Below are 22,194 nucleotides of genomic sequence, written 5' to 3'. Positions count from 1 at the left end.
TGAAAGTTACTTTTCATCTTTCTCATCTCCAGTGTAGCAACACCTTGCTTTTTACTGAAGTTCCATCTATCGGAAGGGCTACTTCCTTTACCAAGGCTCTCTACTCTCCTCTTCCTGGACTAAACTCCTGGAGATGTGTCTTCTTCATTGTAACCCTAGCATAGCACAGTAGTGCTAAAAAAAAAAAAATGTTTAATTTGTTGACTCCTACTCAGTTCTTATGGTTCGGAACCTCTATGGCAAACTCTATACTTTCTAAAAATCTCCAAATAATTCTGTGACTATATCTGCAAACTTTTTAAGTCCATGGAATATAGTTCATTTGAGTCAAAACATTAGAACTAGCATTTGAAATAGCAAGATTGAGTTAAATCTCCCTACCTGTCTTGGGCTTCAATTATTTCTTGTGCCTGATTGCAGAGCTCTCAATCACTACCCTCTACATCTTCAACTTCCTTTTCTTTTACCATGTCATTCAAGTATACCCCTTTCCCTACTCAAATAAGCCTACTCAAAATTCATTTATCTTCATAAATTCCCTTAAACTAAACTATTCCCAGTTGGCATTAGTTACTGTATTCAGAAAGAACATTTAACATTTGTGCATATACTAGACAGTCAGTAAAATCTAAACCATGGAAGAATTCAAGGGATGGACCGTTCCAAATGGAGTTTTAAATGTTCAATCCAAAAATCCATTTGGACCATTGTTTGTAAAATTATGACACTGTAATGAATAATTTGCTATAGTGGGTAGCGAAGGGTGATGGTGTGATCCATTGAGTTGCAAATGATTATTTGGTGGCCAGTCCATTTTTTCAGTGTAAATAGAGTGGTACAGATAAAAGTGACTCAAAAATGACCCTGTCAGACAATAGTGACTTCAAAATGTCTCTGTAGAAGTGGCTTGGAGCAGCAACATGACTGTGGAGGTGGAGACTGCAGCTGCTTTAGAAGAGTGCTTTACATAACAGAAATTAACTGAGAAAACATCAAATTCCTCCACTGAAGACTGCAGGGCAGCACTAAAGCCCCTTCTGCTACTGCCCTATAGGCCCCTCCCAGACACTGGCTATGCTACCACTTTAAGAAGCTATTTCTTTTCTTTTTAAAAATTTTTATTATAAAGATGTGGGGTACATTTCAGGGTTAGGTATATAAACATTGATCATGTAGGTACCCTTGTTGATGAGGTATGCCCCTCCCTCCTCTAGCAGTTTCCCTCAACTGCCAATCCCAGCCCCCTGACAGTTTCCCACTACTGCCAATCGCTTTCTTATAGCATTGTAATTGTTCAAGGTCAGCTTATGAGTGAGAATATATGGAACTCAGTTCTATGTTTCTGTGATAAATCACTGAGTATGATTGAATCCAAATTCATTCAAGTTGCTGCAAAATCCATATATTTGTCCTTCTTTATGGCTGCATAATATTCCATTGTGTATATGTACCACATTTTTAAAATCCAGTTCAGCTTCGATGGGCAACATGGGTGGTGCCATGTTTTTGTCATGTGAATAAAGCTGCAACAAACATACATGTGTAGGTATCTTTTTTGTAGAATAATTTGAGTTACTTCGGGTGTATTCCCAAAAGGGGAATTGCTGGATCATATGGAAGGTCAATTTCTAGTTCTTTCAGAAATCACCACACTTCCAAAGAGGCTATACTAGTCTACATTCCCACCAGCAGTGTAGAAGTGTTCCTTTTTCTCTACATCCTCGCCAGCACCTGTTGTTTATTTTATTAATGATGGCTATTCTTACTGGGGTTAGGTGGTATCTCAGTGTGGTTTTGATTTGCATTTCTCTGATGATGAGTGAGACTGAGCACTCTTTCATGTGTCTGTTGGCTGCCTGTATATCCTCTTTTGAGAAGTGTCAATTCATGTTTTTTGCCCACTTTATAAAGGGGCTGTTTGTTTTTTCCTTTCAGCGCGTTTGAGTTCCCTGTAGTTTCTAGATGTTAGGCCTTTGTTGGATATGTAGTTGGCAAATATTTTTTCCCATTCTGTGGGCTGTCTCCCTACTGTCTTGATGATTTCTTTTGCTTTGCAGAAGTTTGTTAATTTGATGAGGTCCCACTTGTCTATCTTATTTTTTTAGGTATTGGCCTTTAGGGTTCTGAATAGGAATTGGTTCCCAGTTCCGATTTCCATAAAGGTATCTCCTGCGCTTTCTAAGGTTCTTATAGTTTGAGGTTTTATGTTTAGGTCTTTGATCCATTTAAAGTTAATTTTTGTGTATAGTGATAGATAGGGGTCCTGTTTCAATCTTCTGCATGTGATCAGTTAGTTTTCCCAGCACCATTTACTGAATAGGTTCTCCTCTCCCCAGTGGTTGCTGTTGGAGGCTTTGTCAAAGTACAAGAACAGGCACACAGACCAATGGAATAGGATAGAGATTCTGGAAGCAAAGCCTCAATTCTTCAAGAAGTTATTTCATATGGTAAAGAAACCTCAAATTTCACTAAACTCTGCTTTCCTACAGAGCAGTAGATACTTCCTGACTGAAATATAATTTTAAGAGAAATGGTGATGCATTTTTTTCTGTGTTGTGTGAGTGTAGCTGGCCAATTTTAAGACTGGAAATTTTGATCTGGGGGCAAGAATTAATAAGTGAAACGTTTTTTGTGTGTTTATGCAATATATTATATTTGTAAAATTAATTTTTTTTACTTCTAGTTAAACACCTATGTTTTTAATCACTTCAAAAATGATTGTGGATATTTAAATACATCCTTCAATGATTCAAATAATCCCTGCATAGCACATTAAAGATTTCCCAGGATCCTTCGAATACTTATTTATTTCTTGCTATAACTTATAGCTTTTTATCCATTCCTGTGTGATAAAATCTTTTTTTAGTCACTCTGCTATTTTGGAGTAAAATATCTCAACAAGAATTTATGCTAATCTAGAATAGGTCAGGTGAAGGAAACCTCTTTTAGACAGAACAGGACATTATAACGTGTATGCCTGATATTCCTTAAAGAAAACCAGCTATGAACAACAACAGTAACCACAGAATCCAGAAATCAGCTTTCCATGTCAATTCTCCTTATTTGATAATACTTTCTAAACAGATACCCTAATTGATCTGTTCTTCTCCTCATTTGCTTGATCTGATTTGAAAACTTAAAATACTAGCCTCCACGTGGTTTTCTACATGTTTTCTATGTTGCTATCACAAGCTTTTCAGGTTAAACCTCACTGTTTACTACGGCTTACCTAATCCTTTCCCCATTGGTTGTGATTCCTTATATAGTTCTTGTCATATTAAACGGATTGAATTAGGAGGCATGCGGATCCCTGATGCTCTCTAGCTCAGGCTGGAAAAGTGAGGTCTGATGAAACCTAGTAGTTTGCTCAGGCTCCTATAATCACCGGCCACAATCTTTTTTGGAGTTGTTTTAGAATACACTGAAATTCCTAGCAGCAAATTGTCCCTAAGTGGATATCTCTCTATTGAAATTAATGATCCTAAACTTCTCATTTTCATTTCTGACTTTACTATGCATAAGATACCTTGCTTTTAGAAAAGTAACCAAAATGATTTTCCCCAGTTACAGGATCCTATGTCCTTCTCTTATCCAGCATATCATCGAAGTAGTTTTGTACAAGAGAAATAGGCTAGGCACACCTAATGTTTAAAATTTAAAAATTAGTTTTGGAGCAATCTAGAACAAACAGAAAGAAAGTTCTAATAATTATGATTAACCTTTATGATTAGAATAGGCCTAGTATGTTTTATAATGTATCCCTCCTAACAAGGCTGGAACCAATTAGATGGATTTTTAAATTTTCACATCCTCAAAGATCTATTAGCTGACTCAAAGTTTTTAGGAAAACTGATGTCAGAATTAGTGACGGCTCTGTTAAAGCTTCCTCTGTTGGAAATCAGGATAAAGAAGATTGCTTCCCTATTGGTCATTTCTCCAGAATATGGAAAATCAAAGTCAAACACATTTATATCAAAATCTAAGTCTGCTGAATGGTGGTATATGTGGCAAATTGAGAAACAATTTTATCTATATTTTTGACTGGAACTATATTCAGTTATCATTCCTGTGCATGGTTCCTGGGCTGGATATCATCATATTGTACACCAGCACTAAGGTTTTCTCTCTGAACAGTGAAAACTATGTAACTCCAAATGTCTGCTCCATCTACTGCTTTTTTATTTAATTGACTGCAAGAAGAATCATAACTAAATTTAGTACTCAAAGGCAATAAATAACTTATTACAGTTGTCTACCATGTCCATTTTTCATTTTTTTATTGACTTAATTTTTTTCTGTACCTTTTAAAAGTTGATCTGGCTTTAAATTTTTCAAGTGTAATCATTTATGTAGCTGAAATAATAATATGATGAGGCTAAAAGGGCTAATGACCTCAAGAATTTTTGCCAGTTCATTCAAACCGTCTTTAGGGAAAATCTTTTTTTGTACATATTACACATCTTGAGACAATAGGTAAGCTGAAAATACCATTTACTATCCTGTGTATAGATAAATAGAAAACAGACAGTGGTAACACATCAAGCAGAATTTAGATATACATTTGTTCTTATGAAAGAAATTTATCCTGTGTGTTTATGCTATATATTCTATTTGTATTTATATTTATCCTGTCAAACTTGATTGTGATAGTTCTCAACACAATCTTTGAGTTTGGACATCGATATCGGTAACAGACACAGATTTGAGGACAATGTCATTCAGAATAGAGATGCTGCTGGAAGCAGAGATGTTCGGTATTAGTTATAACAATCTATTTAGTTTTCACTCAGAGTTAACCTGTAGGCTCTTTCTTTAGCTTTGGGATTTAGTAACTTTAATAGATGATGTCTTGGAATCAAAATCTTTCAATATTTTCTTTGATACAGTATGTCTTTTTCATCTGCAGATTCAAGTAATTCCAAATTTCAGGAAAATTTCCCCTGTATCTCTTTTCTTTGTTCTTCCTCTTCTTCGGGATTACCTACTATGCATCATTGGAGGCTCCTTTGTCTCTCTTTCTAGATACTGCCATCTCCCGCAGTTCTTTTTATATCCTTAGTTATTTTTCAGGCACATTTCTTCCTCTTCCTTTTTCTTCTTCTCTGTCACCTCTACTTTCTTTTTCTCTTCTTCTTCCTCCTTCTTTTTTGCTTCCAGTGACATTTTCATCTCTTGTGGTTTTCTTTTTTTTCTTTCATTTCTTTCCTAAGTTCTTCAAGTTTGCTTTTCTTTGTGTTCTCTTATAATATTTTCTTTGAACATTTCTATAACTTTGGGCTATGTTTTTAAAATGAAGATTGTACTTAAGTAAAATATTTAAGATTATGAAGAACAAGCCCTCTGCTCTCTGACATAATCAGCCTTCAAGAGCACCTTTCTTAGCCCAACACTTACTCCATATTTATAGATGGAGTATATATACTTGGGCTATTCGCTTTCTGATAATTTTATCTTTGAACAAGATTATCTCTTTCTTAGGACATAGTCTAGAGGAAAGGTAAGGAGATAATCATATCAGATGTGTGTCCTGGGTGCTTTTACATTATAGCTGTTATGTCCTTAGCATTTAAAACATAAACTTCCCTTGATATTTTGCACTAACAAGTCTGGACTGCTCATAGTAAAGTTCCTTAAATCACAAACTCCCTGAATCACTGATCATAAAAACAGCCTATATTTAAGATTTCTTCTTGGGATCCACCTTTTATAGTATAAGAATTTCTATATGATATTCTCAGAGTCCTCTCCCAAACTTGCCTAGCTCTTAGATCTCATCACTCTAACCAAAAGATCATTGGATTTGCGTTTAAGAATCGTGACCCTTTCTTTAAGAGAAACTCTATCCTGCCTGAGGTTGGAGGACATATGTGTTGGCTCTCAGCACCCTCTCTCACTGTAATTCAAATTCATAGTATTTGGCAGATTTTCTCATAGTTTGAGGTTATAGCTATTTCCTTGTTTCACTGAAGATGGCTTTTTCTACTTCTGTGTTTCAGTTTTTATTGCCGTTGTTGGTGAATTTCGATAACAGGCGATAGAGTAAAAATGGCTTTCTTATGCTATTTTAATTAGAGATGAAGATTTTAAAGATTAGAAGAAACCCTGGAACTAGATTTTTACAGCCAAAAAGACTGTTCCTCTAATAATGTATAAGAAGTATATACTTAAAATTCTAGTAATGGCTGTTACCATGTCACTTCATTTATTTTAATCAATATTTTAGATGAAAAAACTTACAATTTATTAATGCCACTAAATCAGGTTAGATGAGTGCTCAAAATCTAAGTTTCTTTTCTTCTTTACCTAATAGGTATATATAATAGGCAAGGGCATGAGTTAGATTTGTCAACATATCTTTCGCTAAGGCTTCTAGCTGCCTGTTGGGACGGCTAAAAATGCTATTCTTACTGTAATAAGATCATGGCAAAAATGTATTTTGCCTGCTGTGTATTTTGCCTGCCTGCCTCCTTCTATCTCTCCTTTCTTCCCTCCCTTCCTCCCTTTCCCCCTCCCTTTCTTTCTTAAGGCTTCTAGCTGCCGAATGGGACTAATCATTTTTTTAAAAAATCCTTTCCTTTCCTTACCTTTCTTTTCCTTTCTTTCTCCCTTCCCTTCCCTTCCTTTACTGTCTCTTCTTTTCCTTTCTCCTTCTTTCCTTGCTTCCTTTCTCCCCTCCCCTTTACTCCCTTCTCCTCTCCCCTTTCCTTCTCTTCCCCTTTCTTTCCTTCCTTCCTTCTTTTTTCTTTCAATGGGTCTTGCTATGATGCCTAGGCTGGTCTCACTAGGACTACAGGTACATGCTACCATGCCCAGCTGGGAATGGTATTCTTATTACAGTAAGGTCAGAGTCAAAATGTATTTTGCCTGTTGTATATCTTGCTCTAACCAGGTTCACAAATCTTATAATAAGCTCACTAATTATATATGGCAAACATATCCCCTAAATAAAAAGTTGTGAGGATGTGTTAGTGTCTCTTTAATGGTCCAGTGGAATATTATTTTGGAACACTAATTATAACCAAAATCCTCTTGTTTCTGCATACACCACACAAAGAGACTAAGAATTAGAATGGTGTTAACAAACACAATCACACAGTAAAGCTGCTCTTTCCTTCCTGCACTATCCTCATGTTATTAAATATGCCCAATGACAGCTGATCCTAAAACTCCAGCATAAACCTACTAACCGCTGCTTACATCCTGTCTCCCAGTGGTCTTTGTAATGCCACAATGCCATACAACTTATTTCAAAACTTTGATAACGTGCAAGGTCTGAGAGCTTACAAAGCACATCAGCACAAGTCAGATCAATCTAGTACAGATGCTCCCTGACTTACAATGGGGCAACCTTCCAACAAACCCATCATAAATTGAAACTATCATAGGTTGAAAATGCATTTAATACACTTAACTTACCAAACATCATTACTTAGCCTAACCTACCGTAAGTGTGCTCAGAACATTCATATTAGCTTACAATTGGGCAAAATCATCTAACACAATGCCTATTTTATAATAAAGTGCTGACTATTTCATATAATTTATCTAATGTACTACAAGTGAAAAACAGAAACAGTATCTGTAACGATACTGGAAATACGGTTTCTACTGAATTCATATCACTTTTGCACCATCATGAAATTGAAAAATTAAGCTTTTTTGCTTTTGTCATATACTTGGAAAATCTTTTCTCATTTGATAAATTTTGGCATAAAGACTTCTAATAGCTCTTGGGAAAAATAATGTATAATTCCCACAAACTTTTTAGTTAGCTGATATTGGAATGGAACTTTTTCCAAAAGATCTGCAGTATCACAATTTAAAAAAACTGTGAAAGTCATCTGTGATGTTCTCTGTACTCACCAATAAGCAGTGTGCCATAAAATTATTTGTAATTTGAAGCCTGAGACTGTAGGTCTTATTGGCTGAGATCAATGGGACTTCGTCACTCATCAACACCACAAAACAATTAAATTAATGACTGGTTGCCAGGTGCTGAGAGAATAGAGATGACTAACACAGAACTCTTGTCTTTAAATAGTTGATAGTTGAGAACAAATGCCATTTAATTCAATTCTTACTATATCTCTAGAAGGTAGGTATTATTATGCCCATTTTACAGGTGCATTTTACAGAAAGTACAGTTCAGATCAGCTAGTGACTTGCTCAAGAACATACATTTGGCAAGAGTTGAAGCCAGGGGTAGAAAAGAAGGTCTCAAAGCACATGCTCCTCAGCACCACCTGTCAGTGGTGGGTAGTGATGGCTAAAAAACCACAGAGGGAAATCAACACTGACTGGAGTAAGTCACTTGATGATTAGCTTGGGAAAGGAAGGCAGACAGAAAGAAAGCAACCTACACATGGGATCCTGGACTTTCTGTCAGCACAGTGTTCTTTTCTTACCAAAGGTCCCTTTCAAGCAGTTCCACAGCAAATGTTGTATACTAGATATAACATACTTTGCTCCTGAATCCAACGAGGTCAAGAGCTACACCAGGTACCAACTACATCAGAAATTACATACTAGCACATTTGAACACTGAATTAAGCTTCCAAGAGTTGCTATAACACAATACAACAAACTGGGTGATAACAGGAATATCTCACAGCTCTGAAGGCTAGGAGTTCAAAATTGAAAGGTCGACAGGGGTAGTTCCTTCTGAAGGCTGTGAGGAAAGGAGCTGTTCTAGACCTCTCTCCTTGGTTTGTAGATGACTGTCTTCATGTTTACATGGCCTTCTCCCTATATGTGTATCCGTCTCCAAATTTCCACTCTTCTCAAGGACACCAGTTATTTGGAATAGGACCTACCCTAATAACCTCATCTTAACTTGATTACCTCTGTAAGGACTCTATCTCCCCAAAAAGTCATATTCTAAGGCACTGGGGTTTAGGACTTCAATATATGAATGATGGGATGACACAATTTAAACCATAACAGACACTACTGTGAAGTGTTGGTAGAAGGACCCCAAATACTATTCTCTTCTTAAAATTGGCTCTCAAAAGAGGCCCCTGATAGTCTAATAATTCACTTTCAACAGCATTTAATGAATATTTAAATGACATTTTCATCAATGGAGGCTATTTCTAGAGAAATAATTCAAAATGAACACATATTTTAATTCAGCATAGCTTTTTCCCCAAGGTTTAGGTCCAGTCTCTGATGAGATCAACTCCTCGCTACAAAAATAGTATTAATTTGAGGTGATAGATATGTTAACTAGCTTGGCTTAATTATTCCACATTGTATTCACAGGTCATAACATCACTTTTTACCCCACAAGTATATACAACTATAATTTGCCAATTTACAATTTAAAATAAATAAATAAATAAACAAATAAACAAATAAATAAATATTCACTGCAACCTGACCAGCCCTCTCCATGTCCTAGGCCAAACTGGGAACAATGGGGTGGAGGGTTACTGGGCATCAAATCTCAATACAAAACAACAAAAACCACTTTCTAGCAATTAGCATTATTCATCAGTGAACTGTATTTCTAAACATAACATCAAAAGCAGGAAACCATAAAATAAAAAGATTGATTTGCCAATATTAAAAAAATTTAAAATGGGAAAAGATTTGCCAAGTATATGACAAAAGCAAAAAAGATATTATCTTTAATGTTTGTTCATTTGATAATTATTTACTGAGCACCTACTACATATCAGGCTCTATTTCTAGGTGCACAGATGTTCAGTGAGCAAGACAAAGCTATAGCCTTCATGGAGTGAACAAATCAGTTAGACCTACCCTAATATTCCGGGAGAAACACAAATAGAAGAAATGAACAAAAACAGAAATGTAAATGGTTAATAGAGATACAAAATAATTTGGCAACCAAAAATGTGAATTAAAACAAGACTTTTTTTTTCTTTCCCACCAAATTGGCAGAACTTACACATTTTGTGGTGTTGACCAGGGTGTGGAGTATGAACCTGCTCATTGACTCTCTCTGGGAGTGAGTTTCAACCAGCTGTCTTTTTTCTCTCTTTCTCTCTTTTTCTCTTTCTCTCTTTCTTTCTTTCTTTCTTGTTGGAGTCTCATTCTGTCGACTACAGACATGCGCTACCACATCCGGCTAATTTTTGACATATTATAGAGACGAGGTCTCGTCAAGTTGCCTGGGTGCGTCTTGAACCCATGGGCTCAGGCAATTCACTTGCCTCAGCCTCCCAAAGTGCTGGAATTACAGGCTGAGCCACAGCCTCAACCAGTTTTTTTAATGGTAAAACTCATACTGCTCTCATCTTTAGCCTGAGCACATTTAAAATGCTAAAATGCACATTCCTGGGCTCCATTGCAGATTCTGAATCCATCAACCAGAAATGGAATCCAAGGAACAGCACCACAGAGTATTCTAATGCAGGTTTTCCTAGGACCACACTTGGGCACAGAATGCCCTAGACCATGGGTGTGGCTTTGCCCTCAAGGAAGGGTACAAATGGTCCCATCTGTGGGACTGTGCGTGGCCTATCAAATGCAGAATGTCTTATTCAATTAGATTTTATTAATTGACAGAAATATTTCATTGATACGACAAAAAGGACTCAGGTTATAGTTGCTATTGGTGGAGTTTGATGCTGGGTCACACACAGTTCAGCTTTTACGTATTTATTCTCTTTGGCCCAACAAGTCAACTTTTAAAAAATTTATCCTAAGGACATGGTTTTATTCAAAACACTGGTAGGATTGCAGAAATTATTTAAGAGTTCTGAATAAATAAGAAGAGGATGAAGCTACTCTTAATAACTTTTCCTTAAAATCCTGGCTGTGGGTAAAGAAAATGAAAGGAAAGAACACTCCACTTTGTGTCCCACATATTCAGACTTTGTTTTGCAAATGTTTTCTGGTTGCCATGGCAACTTCTGGGTTTCTCTGTGTAAATGGGAAATTGGGAACTTCGTTTTTTAAAAAAAACGATTAGTTTGTTCTTTTTATCCTGGTAAGTTCGTTCCATGCTGACAAATTACATTCTGACAGCTAGGTTGTAATCCAAGACATGCTTTTTTAGAGCCTGCGAATAGTAAAGCATTTCCAGGGGTTGACAGTTACCTTCATTTATATTTTTATGTATTTGCTTTCATTGAATTCAAGAGATAAACTAGTGCTTCATAATTGGTATACTTTTAAAATAATTTAGAAATATACCCTCAGTTGAAACATTTGACAAATGTCGGTTTGATTATTATATTCATGAAGGGTGGCATAAGGAAAAAAATAAGCTCTGAATCAGTCAGACATGTTGTTGAGTCCTGAGTCTGTCACTTACTAGTTGTGTGATCTTGGGTAAGAGTCTAACTCTGTGAACCTCAGTTTCCATCAAGAAAATAAGAATTAGATGTGCATGACAAAGTCAAGTTTTATTGAGTAGCTCTCAATATAAAATGATAACTATTACCAAAGAAAAAAATAAAAGCAAGCACAGAAACATCCCAAACCTTAGACTTGTTTGAATAAAAATCAGGTTTCACACAGGAAAAATGAATAAATTAAATAAAAATTAATGCACAAGAAGCATTATTAGGATTAGATTGCTTCAGGTTTCAGCTATTTATAATACTATTAGACACTCATCAGTAAGTAATTGGAAAAGATAGTTGGAATTTTGTAAGATGGTAAGACATGACAGGTAAGTTTTACAAAGGAAGTTCGTCAAAACTTTGCAAAATAACAGCCTGCAACTATGTAGTCAGCTAAAGTTCATGCACAACTTTGAAACAGCAAATGCCCAACCTTTTAGGCTACTGGAGGTCATGGTAAAAAAGGGTGAGGTGCTTTCCATAACCCGTCCAAGATGAGGTACTTGTATGATATTTCTTGGACAAGGTACTTGTATGATATTTCTTGGGGATGAGTCATCCTAAGGGGTGAGTCAATGCAGGTTAGTTAGCATTGAAGCAGGGACAGATTCAGGAACAATTTATGAAGCTATATTTCCTCCTTTGCATTTCTCCTGCCCTCCATCTCCATTGGAGGGCAGGACCCATCTATATTCTGTATCTCTTGGTTTGCTGTTTATTAAAAGGTACATGGAGGAACAGGACTTAGTGGAACATGCTAAGTCTTTTGTCATTATATGCCCTATTTCTTTTTATATAATTTTAAATTCAAGGTGTACACATGAATATTTGTTACATAGTATGTAGTGGGAGGATTGGGTCTCAGGTGGCCCATTCCCCAGATAGTGAACATCGCACTCCATAGGTAATTTCTGAACTCTTCCCCCATCTCCTTCTCCCCCTTTATTTGTGTCCCCAGTGTCTATTATGTACATCTTTGTGACCACTTAGCTCCCACATATGAGTGAGAACATGTGTGTTTTAGTTTTTGTTTTGTTTCTGAGTCAGTTCACTTAGGATGATGATCTCCAGCTCCATCCATGTTGCTGCAAAGGATGTGATTTTATTATTTTTTATGACTACATAGTATTCCATGGCGTAGATATACTACATTTTCTTTATCCAGTCAATTCTTGGTGGGCACTTAGATTGGTTCCATGATTTTGCTACTGTGAATAGTGCTGCAATAAACATATGAGTACAAGTATCTTTTTTACATATTGATTTCTTTTCTTTTGGGTAGATCCCTAGTAGTGGGATTGCTGGGTGAAATGGTCATTCAATTTTTAGTTCTTTGAGAAATCTCCATGCTGTTTTCCATAGAGGCTGAACTAATTTATAATCCTACCAATGGTAGATGAGCATTCCCTTTTCTCTGCGACCTTACCATCTGTTGTTCTTTGTCTAATAATAGCCATTCTGACTGGTGTGAGGTGATACATGCCTTAATTCTTAATCAGCCTTTATTTGTTAATCCTCAATTATTATGACAAATGTGAGTATCACAGATGATCACATGGCCTAAATATGGAAGCACTGAGCACAAATACAAAATGCTGTAAAGCAAAACAAAATATTTTGAAATTGAAAACTGTGTAAAATTTCCTCAAATGAAAATAACAACTTAAGAGTCCTTAGCTCCATATATGTGGCACATAAACTCTACCTATGGAAGTTAGTATTGATACAGAACTGGTAAACAACTACAACAGAAACAAAAACTAAGAGTCCCAAACAATAACAGATGCCAAAACCATGCTTTCACTATCTGAGTCTGGTTTTCATTGATCTATCTAGCATCTAAGGTGAGTACACTCCAGAGGGCAGATGTGGGACTGAAGAAAGGTCATTTGATGGAGATTTTTCTTAGACTATTTACCTTCTCCGCTTATTCTCCTTGCCTACTACTTGCTATCAGAGACAAGGTAAAACATAGGAACTCTGGGAACATAGCTGAAGAAAAGAAAGTGCCAGTGAAAACAGTAAGCTATTCATTTGGGGAACTGTTTTCCACACCACCACCATCACCAGCACCACCCTGTTCCTTTCACCATGGTGTGGCTGGTTGAGAACTTCAGGACTCTCCATCTCCAATCAGAAAGTTTGGGCCCCCATCAAGCTGGGCCACTCTTGGCTCCTGTGTAGAGTTCCCAGATAAAATATAGGTACTCAATTAAATTTGAATGCCAGATTAACAACAAATAATTTTTAATGTAAGTATGTCCCTACTATCTCACTGAGACATACTTATATTATACAATATGGTGTGGTTCCCAGATCTGCCAATCATCGTTACAAATACATAGAGTACTTTCTGTGTTCAATGCATTGTTGTAAATACTTGGTAAATATTAATCCACTAAATTAAAATATATAGATATGTAAACATGCCAATATAAGGATGATTTGTGGTTAGGAAGGGTGAACTGTGTTTTTTTAAATTTTAGAAAGTATGCAAAAGTTTCTATAGCTAAGTCCTTCAATGAGTTGTCACTGATTAGCTAGAAACCAATATGTATAAAATTGAAAATAAAAACTAAAAGTTAGATAACACATTAAAGTAAAAAAAGCAGTGGGTTGAGAATTCAGAGGCCTAGATTAACCCGCTGGGTGACCTTGGGAAAGTCTCCCCACTTCTCTGGATCTAGGTTTCCTTATCTGCAACATGAGATTTGGACGAGATTGTTTTTAAAGTTTTTACTGCCTCTGAAATTCGATTATACTTGAAACTATTGGAAATGCAACTTGCACAGAAAAGTTTATTACCTCTGCAATCATTCTGTTGGTGTCTCCTAAAAAAAGCAAATTCAGAGCTTCTTCTTCTGTGGTTGCCTGATGGAGAGACAAGTTTTTCAGGTGAATATTCTGATCAGGGTCCTCTAATATTGTCACTTTCCTAGGGAAGGAAATGGGAAGCAAGAAACCAATGTATCATTGAGAATGAAAAAAACTTGAAGTCTTTCCTACAGGTTTACTTGTAAAAAGCTGTATAGTATGACGTCTTGTACTTATAAAACTGAATAACACACAAGATACCAGACAGCCCTGGATTACCATCAAACACTGACACTCCCTTGACAGTACTATTAAACAGCTTTGGGGCTGAAAATCATATTACAAGCTCCTGATTTAAAGCCACCTTTCATCCTAATCATCAAATCATTAAATCAACATAAAATGTATATTCTTACTCAATTAAAAATGCAAATTGATAGTAATTTTCTACCTATATATCAGGAAACTAGGCCACATTGTTTCTTCTGTGTCATAATTCAGATTCTTACACGGGTAATACATTAATATTTTTGTTCAATTTCACATCACTTTCGGCTTACATAACATTTCAAACCGATTAGCTCAACTTAAACATCGTGAAAATCGAGGCATCTGTCATTCCTCTAGGAGTTATTCCCATGGCTAGTTTTCCCTGAAAAAATTTTTCCAGGAAAAATTTCTGAGGAAGTCTTATAATAAAGATTTAGTTTGCTCTTTTCATTTTAATGTCTGTCAAATCTGTTTCTTGATCCTTGTCTGTTTACAACATACCTTTCCTTACATTACATCCTTTTAGTCACAGCCTTGGGTCTGGAATTACACTCATCCATTACAGCTACCTTAATGGGCACCCTGATGCCAATACCATTTCCTCCCAGGTGAATCCTAGCCTTGTTTTCAGAATCAACTTGTCGATACTCTCCTTAAAGTCCTTTCAGGACTTTTTGCAAGCAAGTAGAATTTGGCCAAACTCCTCATACTTTACTTCAAAGGCCGGCTATGCCCCTGCTTTCTTGATGGTTTCTTACATTTTGCACAAGCTTTTCAGTTTAATGGCAGACCCTGAACATTTACCATAATACTATAAGAAAGGGATTGGCAGTAGTGGGACACTGCCAGGGGAGCGAGGGGCGGCACATAACATCAATAAGGACACCTGATCTCAAACCAGGCAAAGTGGGGACCAAAGGGAGGCCCAAACTTTACCTGTACGATGACTACTTGTATACCTAATCCTGAATTGTGCCCACATCTTTAAAGTAAAAATTAAAAACAAACAAAGGCTTACAGATTTGAGCCATGAAGTCTCTAAAGAGTTCCCTCCTACCTCTTGAGTTTTGTCTTCTTGAGTTTCTTAAGACTTGTTAAGGAAAGGAAATATTATCATTCACAAGTATTACCAAAGAGTATCTCCAGGTATCTTTACTTGATATTTGGAATTAATAATGTTAAGAAAATGTGGCATAATTCAGTGCTACTTCTCCTTTAAAAGAATAACTAGCAAATGGCCATGTATCATTTTCCTATTCATAAAAACTTATTTAGAATAGCTTAAAAATGAAGATTTTGAAAATAACATTTTTTTTCACTCCTCACTTTTGTAAAGAAGTTATCTGTACTTTCATTTGTAATTTGTGGGCACTTAAAATACTAATCGCAGGAAGAAAACGTAGCTCTACCAGCACATCTGTGACCAATATGTCACTAATAATGTACTCCTTTGCCAAGTTTTAGTCTCCTTTTTGTCTCCTTCAACAATGCCAGAAAAGATGGAAAAAGATCTCTCTTTTTTTAATGAAAACAAGTGTAATTTATTCATTTCTCAGCAAGACACTTAAGGAAGCTTATTAAAAATGTTTAACAGTTCAAAAATGCTTGGAAAAGATGAAGGCATTTTTAGTTGAAATGGATATTGTATCCTATTTTTAGGAATCCCTTTTGTTCCTTAAACTTTATTTCCACCCTGATTTTTCTGAAGTGCTCAAAAAGCTTTGGCTAAATTAAATCCCTAGGAATGAAGAAGTCACAATTCTTCTTAAATCCAGAGATTCTGAGACTTATAGGTGAAAAGTGTTCAGTAATATTGGAAGATAAAGTAATAAAATAAATGATGAGATGGTACATTAAAAGTGAGAATAGAAGAGAGTTCTGCCTTTTTCAGCGTGAAGTCAAAAATGAATTCTCCAACTCTGAGGCAATCTCCTATGATACATGTTGGAAGACCAAGACAGACACAATGCTACTCCTGTGCAGATTCAGGAAAGGGGGAGGTAGAAGTAGCAGAAAGCAATTTAAAGGAGGGGCATACATGCATTGGACACCAAAGGTATGCCAGGCACCTGCATTATTTCATTTAATCCAGTTGTTCTCAAAAAGAACTGCTTGCGTGGTATCCAAATAGGAAAAGAGGAAGTCAAGTATCCCTCTTTGCAGATGACATGATTCTATACCTCGAAAACCCAAGAGAATCTGTCAAAAACCTCCTTGCACTGATAAAGGATTTGGCAAAGTCTCCAGACATAAAATAAATGTGCAAAAGACAGTCGTATTTCTTTACACCAACAATAAACAAACAGAAACCCAAATGAAAAGCACAATCCCATTCACAATAGCCACACAAAAAATGAAATATCTTGGCATCTTCCTAATCAGAGATGTGAAAGACTTTTACAACAAAAACTACAAACACTACTCAAAGAAATCAAAGATGACACAAACAAATGGAAAAATATTCCATGCTCATGGATTGGAAGAATCAACATTGTTAAGATGTCCATCCTATCCAAGGCAATCTACAGATTTAATGCAATACCCAGTAAATTAATGGCAGCATTCTTCTCAGACCTGGAAATGACAATACAGGAATTCACATGGAGACATAACCACGAATAGCCAAAACAACTCTCAGTAGAAACAAAACAAAAAAAGCGGGAGGTATCACACTCCAAGACTTTAAACTTTATTATAAATCTACAATAATCAAAACAGCCTTGTGATGGTACTAGAACAGGCATATAGACCAATGGAACAGTATAGAGATTCCAGAAGCAAAACTTCAAATCTCAACCAACTCATCTTTGACAAAGCCTCTACCACCAACCACTGGGGAGAGGAGAACCCATTCAATAAATGGTGCTGGGAAAACTGGCTGACCACATGCAGAAGGTTAAAACAAGACCCCTACCTATCCCCATACACAAAAATCAACTCTAAATGGATCAAAGACCTAAAAATAAAACCTCAAACTATAAGAACCTTAGAAAATGCAGGAGACACCCTGATGGAAATTGGAACTGGCAACCAATTCCTGATAAAAACCCCAAGTGCCCATACCATAAGAGATAAAATAGACTGACAAGTTTCTGCCAAGCCAAAGAAACCATCAAGAGAGCAGGGAGACAGCCTACAGACTGGGAAAAAAATATTTGCCAACTGTATGTCTGACATAGGCTTAACATCTAGGATCTATGAGGAACTCAAAAGTGCTGGAAAAAAAAAAGCAAACAGCTCCATTACAAAGTGGGCAAAAGATTATGAATAGACACTTTCAAAAGAAGACATACAAGCAGCCAACAGATAAATGGTAAAATGCTCATCCTCACTAGTCATCAAAGAAATGCAAATTAAAGCTACACTGGGATACCACCTAACTTCAGTCAGGATGGCCATCATCAATAACTCAAAAAACAGCACATGCTGGAGAGGATGTGATGAAAAGGGAACACTTGTACGCTGTTGATGGGAGTGTAAACTAGTATAGCCTCTGTGGAAAACAGTATGGCGATTCCTAAAAAATCTAAAAATTGATCTTTCATATCTGCAATCCCCCTACTGGGAATATACCCAACGGAACTCAAGTCACTCTATGAAAAAGATACCTGCACACGTATGTTTATTGTAGCACTGTTCACAATAGCAAGAACATGGAACCAACTGTACTGCCCATCGAAAGAGGATTGGATAAAAAATATGTGGTATATATATGTGATGGAATATTGCTCAGCCATAAAGGAAAAAAATCATGAACTTCACAGCAACCTGGATGAAGTTAGAGTCTATAATACTGAGTGATGTATCACAGAAACAAAGAACTGAGTATTACACGTTCTCACTCATAAGAGGACCTTGATCAATTATCATAATACTATAAGAAAAAGATTGGCAGTAGAGGGATTCTGCTGGAGGCGGGGCACACCTCATCAACAAGGATACCTGCATAATGAACCTTTGTAAACCTAACCCTGATTGTGGGGACACACACACACACACACACACACACACACACACACACACACACACACACACACACACACACACCCCTGGTGCTAGGTCCTATCCTAAGAGATTCTGATTTGATTGGTCCTGGGCTTGCAAGATCTGGGTATCAGAATCTGTAAAATCTCCAGGTGACTCTAGCATGCAACCAAAGTCATTGTCAATAACTCTTTAAAGTAGACAAATGGGGAAGTGGTTTCTGGTTTATCTTTTGCACCTAGTTCTATTCCATGTCCAAAGGGGAAAGTTATTTATTATCTTGGTGGTAGCTGAAGATACTGATGAGTCACACCTGCTAATATGCAAGGTCATTGTGAATTTTAAGACTGTCCTTCTGAGGGAAGTTTATTTTCTACCTCTCTGATCATGCAGCTAGTGGGTTATCTCAACTGGGGGTTGTGGATCTACCTAAACATTGATAGGGTTTCTGTCAATACTGAATCAAAAATGTAGTAACGTGATAGTAAGGACACATACGTATATCTCTCTTACTTCGCTGAAATTAGATATGAAGAAAACAAGCAAGTATGGAATTCTAAGTGTGCTCATTTATTAGACTGGTCACCCTACATGGGTCACCAATTTAGGATTATATTTACATAGAATAATTAGAAGCATAAGGTAGAAAGTGTTAAGTGTCTTCACTAATCTGGGCTTGCATGGTATTTGGCTAAAGCTACTTTTTTCTTCTAAATCATTCAGAGTCGTTGATTTCCAAAGTGGCTATTTCAGAACTATGACACATCTACATTTATTTCCAGGTGTTTTGTGGTCTTGTCACTTTGATCAAAATAAAATTTATACATGTCCTTGGTTTTTCTTCATAGAATTTTCAGTTGTCTTTCATAACCCAATCCTATGCATTTCTCTGACCCTTTCTGATGTCATGTGTTCCTCACTATCTTCTGATGTCTTATCCATGAAGGTTTTGAAAAGTAAGTAAAAAGATAGGTTGGTGTCCAAATTAATTTGGCTTCCTTCATGGCTCTCTCTCTGCTTAGGGCTGGCTCATTTGCAGGTACCTTATGAAAGGGTCTACCTCTGGCATCTCTCTGGAATCTTTGAGGTGCAATCTTCTCTCACCAAACAGTCTCTTTTGTCAGTTCTTAGATTCTTTACTGGTTTCTGCCTAATCCCCCGGGCACGAGGCTTTGGACTCTCCCAGACTGCCCTGTCTGCCTTCCTCGCTGAAAATCCTTTTTGCACCAAGTTTTGCAGCCAGTGTGTCAGCCCCATCTATTCTCACACATCTGCTCAGAGAAGCCCAGCCTGAGCCATGCCCTGGGTACTACCTCGTGCCTAGGAGAACTAATCGAGGAGTGAGAATGCTTTAAATTCAGCTACTGAAATGGTTTTTCAAAGTTGAAGGATATAAGGACCATTAGCATAAATTTCTCATCAAGTTGCTTCCTTCCCTGGGCCTTTCTTTCCTTGCTCTTTCACAAATCAATAGCTATTTCCTGAATCTTTAGTTTACCACTTGGTTCTGACTATAATTTTCATGGACTTGAAAGAGGGCTTCATTAGAGTTTCTTAAATAAACATTCTAATTCCAAGATGGAAACTCCCCAAACTATTTATTTGATTTTTTTTTTAACGGGCTTGTGAATAGTTTTCCCTACAAAATGTTTCTAAAATGTTTAGATTTCAAGCAAAAAGTCACTGATAGCCTTGACTTGGATACCTAAGTGGAAAAGTTTTAAGTATACTCCGCCTGCTTAATGATGGGGAAGAAGCAAGCTTTGTGTTTTCTCTGTAAACAGAGAATCTTTTCCATTTAGCTAAGTTGTTGGAATGTGTAGGCTCTTTTTAACTGATGGGAAGACATGTAAAGAGCAATAGCCAAGCACTTGTTCTCAATAAAGGAAGTCATCAGTGAAAGATCCCTCCCCATGCCACATGTGACCTCCACGACATTTCAGCATCACCAATTTGCTGAACAGGAACTTTCCAGGAGTTACTGCAATGACTATGGTTTCTCATTTTCATGTTATAGATTAGCGTTGCCGTGGTGATTTCTATTTTTTCCTCTACTTGTAAATGTCCCATATGATGATGTAAGTCACGCACTCTACGATAGCATCATGTTTGAGGGGGTGTTACTCACATTATGGATTTGTAAATTTATCATGAAAAGTAGTCTATTCAAAGGCAGCAAAATCGGCATACTGCAACAAGTTTCCAACAGATGGCAAGGATACCTTTTAATAAGTCACATAAATGTGACTGAGGTTATACAGACTAGAGCCTGCCCAGTCTAGATACCTTGACCTAGGACAATATCAATAGCAGACAGGGCTCATGAAAATGGGAGTGGGTAAACACCAGGCTCTTCTAAATAACTAGCTACATTTCACATGTTGTAAGCAAAGTCCCAACACCATCTCAATACAGAGAATATTCTCTAGTTTATCATTTCTCAATCTCATTTTTTTCCCCACTCCAACACATTTTCTCAGAGGCTCTCTATGATAGAGACTTGGGTAAAAGGGGAGATGTAAATTTTTAGGAGACTTATGTAAGGTGACCCCTCCTTCCTGCCTTAACAAATCTCAAAGGTAGATTTTCTTTAGATTGATTACAACCTTCTAAAATGTTTCTTCTGTTATAAAATACAAATAGTTGAAATATGTTACTTGAGAAAATTTTATGAACCTGCAGTACATTTTTGTGTTGGTGTTGATCTAGACAGCAATAGAAATTTTCTCCATTTAAACCACTATTGAGACATTTTGAAAGCTCTTTCTAGTAGCTTGAAAAACATATCTTTTCTTTCTAGTTTTATCTAGCAACTTATCTTTTTACTGATAATGATGACTATAGTTAATTGCATGACATTTTAGAAACTAACTAAATTAATAGAACCTACAATCTATAACACCAGGTTTTAACTTTTTAAAAAGAAAGATATAGTACACTAACAAATAAAATACTTTACTGGAAAAAGAACAAGCCAAAATTCAAAGCTGAAAAATATTCTGAGTAATTCTTATGATAAATTTTTGTTTTGTTATCTATATTAATTTTTAAAAGTTTCAAACTAATAAGTAACCTTCCAAAATAGCATCATTTTTACTTCTAATATACCTATATTACTAAATTATAATATTAGACTTGAACTCTGTAAGTTTACTTTCCCAAAAAACTTATCCAATAACCCAAGGTTATTCTGCAACTGTAAGTCTGCCATTTCAGAGGTGTTGGCAACTTGTATATGATTTATTCCCTGTCTGAAAAGGAGTAGAATTGAAATGGGCAATGGATAAAGTCATCTGATGTAATGTATCCAACAAGGTGCAAGGATGTCTCAAGGTGGCAATGAGAAAACATCTCCACACTTTTCAGAAGCTTCTGCTGGCCAGGCTTAGTGGCTAAGCCTATAATCCCAGCACTTTGACAGGGTGGGGTGAGTGGATTGCCTGAGCCCATGGGTTTGAGACCAGCCTGGGCAACTTGGCAAGGCCTCGTCTGTACAATAAATCAAAAGAAAAATTAGATGGGCGTGGTAGCGCATGCCTGTAGTTTCGACTACTTGGAAGGCTGAGGCAAAAGGATCGCCTGAGACCCGCAGGTCATTGCTGGGGTGGCCGTGAGCATGCCACTGCACTCCAGCCTGGGTAATGGAGAGACTCCAACTCAAAAAAAAAAAAAAAAAAAAGAGCCATACTAGGTACAATTAATGTGTAGAAAAGTCAACATTTTTTTTTTTAGAGATGGTTGTACTTATTTGTTTATTAATCACAGTAATTTAATTAGTTCATTAAGATTTAGTATAAATATGAAACATTTTACT

The 22,194-nt window shown here is 36.6% G+C and overlaps 1 protein-coding gene across 1 annotated transcript in view; it reads right to left on the bottom strand.

Moving 5' to 3' along the window:
• LOC103268653 (kinesin-like protein KIF6) overlaps positions 1 to 14,247 on the bottom strand; it is a gene marked incomplete at both ends in the record, with an annotated part of 69,939 nt that extends 55,692 nt beyond the window's left edge. Inside the window, one exon of the mRNA XM_008066243.1 lies at positions 14,118 to 14,247. Within this exon, the coding sequence (XP_008064434.1) occupies positions 14,118 to 14,247 (130 nt within the window). The remainder of the gene's footprint in view (positions 1 to 14,117) is intronic.
• Positions 14,248 to 22,194: the final 7,947 nt, after the last annotated feature.

Source organism: Carlito syrichta, unplaced genomic scaffold (assembly GCF_000164805.1).
Source record: "Carlito syrichta isolate Samal-C Ts95f unplaced genomic scaffold, Tarsius_syrichta-2.0.1 Scaffold104817, whole genome shotgun sequence".
Taxonomy (NCBI): domain Eukaryota; kingdom Metazoa; phylum Chordata; class Mammalia; order Primates; family Tarsiidae; genus Carlito; species Carlito syrichta.
Note: the sequence above shows the minus strand (reverse complement) of the source record. Positions and strands in the feature narration are given on the sequence as shown.